General features: G+C 37.4%; 1 protein-coding gene across 1 annotated transcript; it reads left to right on the plus strand.

The window, feature by feature from the left end:
* Nucleotides 1-1,154: 1,154 nt before the first annotated feature.
* Nucleotides 1,155-3,330, plus strand: LOC146678829 (uncharacterized). Its single transcript, XM_085413422.1, has 4 exons — nt 1,155-1,224; nt 2,144-2,243; nt 2,566-2,661; nt 3,142-3,330. Exons 2-4 carry the CDS (start codon nt 2,160-2,162, stop codon nt 3,328-3,330), a joined length of 369 nt encoding a protein of 122 aa, XP_085269548.1. The 5' UTR covers nt 1,155-1,224; nt 2,144-2,159.
* The last annotated feature ends 4,931 nt before the right edge of the window (nt 3,331-8,261 follow it).

Here is an 8,261-nt window from a genome sequence, read left to right on the forward strand (position 1 = left end):
ACTATAACGTTAATTAGAAGTGTAAAGTTAAAAAAAAAGGATTTTTAAGCCTATTTTGAATTTTACTCGAATACAAATACAAATACAAATACTTTTCCCCCCTCAAGAAATACAAACACAGATACAAATACCAGCTGCTTTGCACATCTCTACTATCCACTTATGTTAGCTAATTACAGACAGTCGTTGCATGTCAGCGTGTAAATGTTTGTTCATGCTGGAAGCGAAAAATAAATTCCTGATGTGCATGTGTCTCTCTCTCCCTCATGCACAATTTTTCTGTGTTTGGGCCACACATTATAGAATAGAATAGCCCTTTATTGTCATTTTACATTGACAATGGAATTTATGTGTACAACAAAATTTATGGAATAAAATAAATTAAATTATGGAGGGTGGATAACCTCCTCTGCCGCCAGATGGCGATGCTATTGTTCATCAGGGGGATGATAGGATAGTTGGCCTATAGAACAAATTGCTCAACCCTAATGTAGTCATTCTTGCATTACAGAACTCCTTCAATCATCTGGGCAGACAGATAAAAAAAAATTACCAACATGCCCTTTTCCTAGGGTGTAGGCATGTAACCTAAGGCTCATATTATATGCTGATAAATACAGTATGGAACAATTCTTCTGAGGTCATGCTGCAGAGTAAAGCAAAAGTAATGTAACTAGTAGTGTAACAAATGACCTCACTTAATGAGCAGTACTTTTAAAACACTAAATTTAAAAAAAAAGAAATTTAGATATTAATCAAAACTACACATGAATATTGAATAGGATACACATTATTATATAGTATCAATATAGTATTGATGTCCTTGCTTCCTCTAGTCGACACACAGCTTCACACAGCGCCTGCAGACAACACTTTAGCAGGAAATTCAGAGGTCAGTAAAGCTACACTGTAAACCCCAACAGTCCACCTGACTTATAAAGTTTGTGGATACAACAATTAAAATGCGTCACAAAGTTGAAACAACTTAAAACTTTTCTGTTCTCTTAACGATTCAAACAGTTATAATTGTACATGGCTTAGAAGTTAAGAGTAAATACTGCTTTTTTAATTATGATTTTTGAGTAAATGTTTTTTTTTCGAGCTCCACATTTGTACGTCATGACGTCATGACGTTTTCTCTCTAACCTGAACGACGTTGACAGAAAATTCTGTTCAATATGGCTGCCCTTCTCGAGCGACCGGAGAGCACATTTGGAGAAACTTGTAAGTAAAACGGAACCTTCGTTATGTTTATTTTTTCCGTAAAAAAGCAAGTATATTAATATGTTGCAGCCATTAACTTGTTTTTGAATGCGCCGTTGTGTTAAACAGCACAGACCCAGGTAGTGAATTGTTGTTCGCTGTTGTTCGCGCTCTTTTTCAAACCGATGATATCGTCAGTTTTACAGTTTTAACCGATTAAAACACAGTTTTAATAAGAATTGCACATAAAGAAAGTGTCTTAGTGATATTTTAACGACCCATTGCCAACGCAAGAAAGTTGGCGTTTTTACAACAGCAGCCTCATTGTTCGGCCGGGTTTTTTTCTTCTTCTCATTAGCATCATTCAAAAGTGACTTAGCTAGCAGTGGCAACTTCTATCTTAAGCAGCAGCCTGTAAAAGAAGTAGTTTGTAAGTAGAAGTTCTGTGTAATATTACAAGTATCTCACTGATGTATTATGTACTATTGCATAACAATGTGTCTTTGCAAAGATTTATCCCGCAGTTTGGCTTGGTTTTTTAAAATAACTGCAGTGTAAATTCATATGTATTCTGTGCTTTTTTTTTTTCTTTTTTTTTTTTCCAACTTAACAGAATTTATACATGGTGAGACAATGTTGATTATATGGTAAAAACTTAAAACTAAAAGAGGGTTACTGTTTACCATGACTAAATGGAATGATGGCCTGTGACTTTGTAACATCTGAAATTCTTACCTATGTTTTGGACTGTTGGATGATCGGCCATAGAATTCAAGACTGCACTCAAAGTAAACAGCAGTAATTGTAAGTTTTTTTTTTTTTACCATGCTAAGTGTTTATTTTGTCATGAAATGTACAGTGTACTTTTGAAATTTTTGAAAGCTGTAATGATGGCTGAGTATATAATTATCACTGACCAGTTCTACGCTGAACTTGACAGACACACACCACGACTTATGGCTCTATACAGACAGAAGGCTGCACGGACTGGCAAGATATCAGAGGCTCTGCGAACCATCCTGAATCATTATGATCTTCAGGTGAATATTGATAATGATAAAATTAACACAAATTAAAAGTTTCACTGATAAAAACTCAATTTTTCCTTGCTTTGAACATCTGTGTTTTATACAGATTACAGCTCTGATCTGGTATGTTACTTTAAAATACTGTGTAGGATTTTTGTCAAATGAGTAAGATACAGACTCTTTGTCATAAGAGACAGAAAGGTTGTGTCTTAAAAGAAATGTCTCCAAAATTATGTAGAGTCACATGTCATGCAGTTTCATAAACATGTATTCTCCCCAAAAGAATGACACCTGAAAACTTTGTGTTCAATGAACTTTTCTTTTCCCTTTTTAGGAGGCGCCTGATATCAACGTGAAACGCACTGCAGTGCTTCGTGCCCTTCCTGTATACCTGCGGGAGGAGGACCCAGAATTCTTTAAGACATGTAATGTAAGTGTATTTTTGCATCACTTAAATTCTGCCAGTGAGATAAAACACCATGGATTTTTTTAAATACAATTTAATACCCTAGCAGCTACCAAATTGTACAAGCAAAATACCCTCTCTTTAGAAAACCCTCACACACACACACAGGGTCAGGAGCAGGGCACAGGCGTATCACAGCACTTCGGCTACGCTGCAGGTGGCCCCAAAAACAAGGCTGAAGTCAAGATTTAGTTTCTTTTTGAGATAAAGTCATAAAATAAAAAATGACTTCTTTTTTTTCTTTTTTTTTTTAGAAAAATAACAAACATACTAATTATGTAATGCAAGAAGCTAACGCGTTAATGTACATTTTTCAAAAAAGTAGAGTACCCTAACCCGTTACAAAGTAACCCACTACACTGCTGAATTTTTTGCTAGATTACAGGTCTTGCTTGTCACATTCTCTCAAACCAACCTTACTTATTGATACTGTGTCTATTCCAGGCGGACACATTGGATGAGTCGACCCTCATTGACACTCCAGTTGCCCTTCTCACAGTGGTTACCGACGGCGCTTCCCAGACCAGTCCAGTCCATTTTACTTCCTTAAGCATGGCCATTGTGGTGGAAGGCGACTTGGTGATGCGTGATATTCCCAGATTTGCAGATGCATTTGCCTTATTGTTTGGCTAGATCTATGCTCTGCATTTAGACTACCCCAGGAAGCTCGTTCACACATTTACCTTTGTCCAAAAAATCTTCATGGGGCTTGTTGACGGCAAACCTCTGAAACCCTGCCTACATGCTCTTAAAAATGATTTGTTGCTGAAAGAGTAGTTCTGGAAGGAATATAAGGCAATGTTTGTTAGGACATGCACTCTGTTACTGAGCACTTTGTTTTAAGCACTTTATTTAAAGCACTTTAAGTTTACTACAGACTTTGGGTGGATTTAACTCCATCAGTTTACCTAACTTTGCTCTGGTTATTTGGAAGATGATCATCTTTATTTGTACCCATTTTATAAAATTGTTTTTCATTTCTTTTTCAAACAAAAGTGATTAGTATTTGACTTTTTATTTTGAATTTATGTATTTTGAGAAAGATGCAATTAGGACTGATGTTGTCCTTTGTGATTTTATAAAAAGATACATGTTCTACATTGAATTTATAATGCTCACTTTATGGTGCCAATGTCCATGTTAGTGGTTTTATAAAAACACTAAGTGATGTTTTTACATTTCCATAAAAAATGTTAAATAAACAAAATGTAAAGTAAATGAATTTCTCTAATTTTTTTTACTAGTCTACACTCAAACATTTAATAATAAATTTCTTTTAATTAATAATCATATAATTTGCATTTAGTTTGTAATATAATTGCATTGTGTTGGATCAAAATAGTAAACTACAAAAAACACAAAAATATTAAAATTAAAGTATATACAGTTTTTAAGTAAAGCTCAATTAATAAAATAAAAATATAATTTTAAATTTTTAAGTTAACAATAAATACAAATTTTGAGTACCCCATACTTAGAAAAGATGAGTTTGTGTACTTAAAACTTTTGAGGTAATCAGTTTCCACAAATGTTTTAAGTTCAGTCAACTGATTCGGGTTTACAGTGTACCGTTTCAACAACACTTAAGCCTTGAACACTTTTCATAAACGTTAATCTAGCTAATCTTAACATTAGCTGTTAGCAATTACCTAGTAGCCACATTGGTAATCTGTTAGCATTAACACAGTGGCTAGAAGACTGTAGCTAACAAATGAATAATTACGAAATACTGAGCTGTGACAGAGCGAATTACAGATACACCGAGAACTGGTTGGGTTGCTGTACTAAGCAGCAGGGGAATCAAAGTTGAACTGAGCAGAGTATCCAGAGTGTGGAGAACTAATCTGAGCAAATAAAGAGTGAAACGCGGAGCAGAGCAGCTGAAAAGGGTGGATTTCATGCCTGAGGGGCAGAGTTGAGGAGATAAAGAGCTGCAGACTGAGGCTGAGCAGTGGGAATGATGGATGAGAGAGAGGCTGCAGACAGACGCGGACAAGATGATCAACTTTAACTATTCTGCTCTTACAATAATTTATTCAAATGTGTTTCTTATTTTGTTGTAGCCAGCTGTGTGGTCAGTTTAAAATGCAGGCGGTGTTCAGTTTAGTCTTACAGTATTTTTTTATACCACACTTAATCCAAAATTAATGTTTAACTTGTTCATAATGCTGTTCTTCTTCACTAATTCAATTATTTAGATGTATTAGATATTAGATTGGGTATTTAGATGTATTGTGTTGTCTTTTTTACCCTTTGTTTAGGTTCCAATAGAAACACTTCTCCAAAAATATAAAGTAATGTCAGTGGTCGAGGTGTTCCTGCAGGTGATCAGGTTCCAAGGTGCCGGGCAGAGCGCACAAAAGGATGCCGAGCCATCCTTAACTTCATTAACACCAAAGCACCCAAAACTGATTAACAACCCTGTTCTACCAAACTAATGACATCAGTACCCTAAAAGATTAATTGACTTCCTTGGTATCAGTATCATGTTTGAAATTTAGTATCGTGACAACTCTACTCACATGTCCAGTTTCAAAACACCACAATGGCAAAAACAGCCATATTTTAGATATAGATTCTGTTTTATTCTGGACTGAAAATTCTGGCAAGTTTAGTTTACTTCACTAACAAAATGACTGTATGTTGTAAAATGAGCATGTTTTTAAGTGCTTTTTTTAAAAAAAGGGAAAAAAAGATGTGAACACTTTAATTTGTTCATCTAAGAGGTCTGAGATATCGCTAGACAAACGTATCAGTGTGCCTCAATTCCTGCATGCTCATGCAACCAAATCCACGTGAAAGTGAAAATCTCACTGAAAGAGCAATGCTTGGCCTCTCTCAGCCTCTATTGATCTGTTCCCTAGATGAGGGCAAGGTGAAGGACACAGCCCTCAATTGGATACAAGGAAGAAGGCAGAAAGAGGAAGAGGACGATGACAGATAGAGGTAAAGTGCTGCAGGAGAAAGAGAAGCAAGCAGAATGGGGAAGAGCTGTGGAGGTGGAGGAGAGAGAGAGAGAAAGGCTCTGCAGGGGGCTGACTAACAATGGATGTGCAGCAAGGAATTTAGCGTAAAACAGACAGTGTGATGTACTTAAACTGGATTCAGTTTGCAGATTTAAGTAATGTTTCGTCTCTGCACCGCTTTATTCAATTCTGTACACGTCTTGTCTCACACACTGATCTACTAGTACGTCTACACCAACAAAAGTGTGTTTTATTGATGGCAAAAGCTCATCTCTACACTCTAGAGTGTCAGGGCATCAATGAAAATACATCACAGAGAGGAAGCAGTCAACTTCAGCCTCCACACTGACAATAAATCTGAGGGTGAGAGGGCCTTGTAGGATATGTGGAAAAAAAAACCTCATTCTCGCTGATGAGAAAGGTATGTGACGCAAAAGGACACTCCATCTAAAATGGGCTTCTGTCAGCACAGAAATGAAGGAGTTGGAGCGACAGTAGAAAGGAGAGAGGGAGATTAGCAGTGGATATGAGAAGGACAACAGATGAGCGGTTGTCTCCGCAGCTGAATCACATTCTCCGAGCCTATCAACAAGACACTTGGAGAATACAGTCGAGTCCAGTCTGGGGATTAAAAAAAGAAGGGGGTTGAACAACTGAGAAATAGACCGAGGTGTAAAAAGGAGAAATGTTGAAGAGGAAAATAACAGCTTCCATTGCAGACGGAGGGAGAAGGAGAGCACTGAAAATCAGCTGGAAGATGAATTTCTGTTGGCCTTGAGTTCCGCAGGCAATCCAACCCTGAGCCGACCTCTGCGTGTCTTACCATTTTACTTACCTGTTTTATTTGTGGTAACAATTTATGCATTTTCTGTTGTGGCCCATTTTCTGTTTCTCTGCTTCAAAGCAGTTAAACTGTCTCCAATGTAAACTGAAGAGTCAAACACCATTATTTTAGCACGTCCGACACACAGATTTGATTTAGCTTCCTTAAATGAATATATCCAAAAAAATGATTAAAAGTAGAGGTAATATTGTGCACCCTGCAATTTCTGGACGAAGGAAGAAAAAAAGATGCTTTTAGCTGTTGTGCTGTTTAAATGTGTTGACTGCTGTATGCTTGCTGGGAATGAAGCATATTTTCACAAGTTTTGGTCTAATGTGGTGACACTATTTAATTTTATTCAGGTGCTACATGGACCTGGAACTGTCCAAGCCTGGAATTGCAAATGACTTCAAGCCTTTTTATCCAGTGCATGGCTGACTGAAAGGAACAGGATTACAGGTTTATAAAAGTGTAGAGAATATGTTCCTTCTTTTCAGTCTAAAGAGTTTCGGATGTATGCACGTGTCACCAGAAATTGTTGGTGTACAAGGTCTCTTTTCAAACATTTACACTTTTAAACTGAAAAGCAAATAATGGATCATTCAGTTTGTGGAATTTATAAACATAACTTTGGGTGCTGTCTGCTCTTGGGTTTTTCAACAATACAAACATACGAACATATAAAACCAACAATTTCACATTATTTGGTCTGGTTCTTAACTATCCAACATTTTGTTTAGTTTTCTTAAATTATATTATTATGATTATATTGGACAGCACCTTGTAGAGTCTGCAGGTTCTCCCCGTGTCTACGTGGGTTCTATGGGTACTCCACCTTCCTCCCACAGTCCAAAGACATGCAATTAGTGGGGTTAGGCCAATTAATGATTCTAAATTGCCCACAGGTGTGAACCATCTGTCCAGGGTGTCTCGCCCTATGGCATCCTGGATTGGCTCCAGCCCTCCCACAACTCTTGAATTGGGTCAGCAGAAGAGGATGGATGAATAGTATTCCAGGAACTCGTCTTTATCAAAGCGTTGAGAGTAGGGACACACAATAAAAAACATTGCTCGTACTCATGCTGCCCCGACGTCAGCCAGCGCATATTGGGAATGGCATAGGCACCGATCGGTTTTCTATCGCCCATTTGCTGGGAGTAAGGGTGCCCTCCGTTTGCGAGGTGCGCCTGCTGCTTGCAGCACAGGGAGGAGAGGGCGGGGCGGCGGGGGATTCTCTGGCAGGCTGGAGCAGCATCTAATAACCAACTCGCAAAATAAAAAAAAAATAAAAACAAATAAAAACAAACCAACAAACACGAAAACACCAGACATTATGATACAAACTTATAATCTGCACCAATGTTTTTTCGAAATTCTATACGCAAAAAGTGAGCGCCTGCTCGCTGCTTAAGTCAAAGTAAACTTTATTGTCATCTCCGCTACATACAGTCCAGTATATAGAGAGACGAGACAACGAAGCTCAAGTTACAGCAGTGCAAGTAAACAAACAATAAATATAAGAAGAGTAAGAAAATATACACTTTAGGACTAGGGGTAAAGGGATCAATAACAATTTAAAATTTATAATTTACAGTTTGATGATTTAAAGTCTCACACACAACCCGTCGACAGGGGAGGATGGCCGGCTGCTTCCAAGTAGAGCACATTTCATTTATAATGTTGTAAATCCAAGCCCATTATGTATTCATGATCAGAATCCTGGGTTGTTCGAAATCCCAGAAATACACCTTAGACAAAGTGAATCTGTGAACTAA

Source organism: Rhamphochromis longiceps, linkage group LG1 (assembly GCF_057381845.1).
Source record: "Rhamphochromis longiceps isolate RC_006_pf linkage group LG1, R_longiceps_female_GT1.1, whole genome shotgun sequence".
Taxonomy (NCBI): Eukaryota; Metazoa; Chordata; class Actinopteri; order Cichliformes; family Cichlidae; genus Rhamphochromis; species Rhamphochromis longiceps.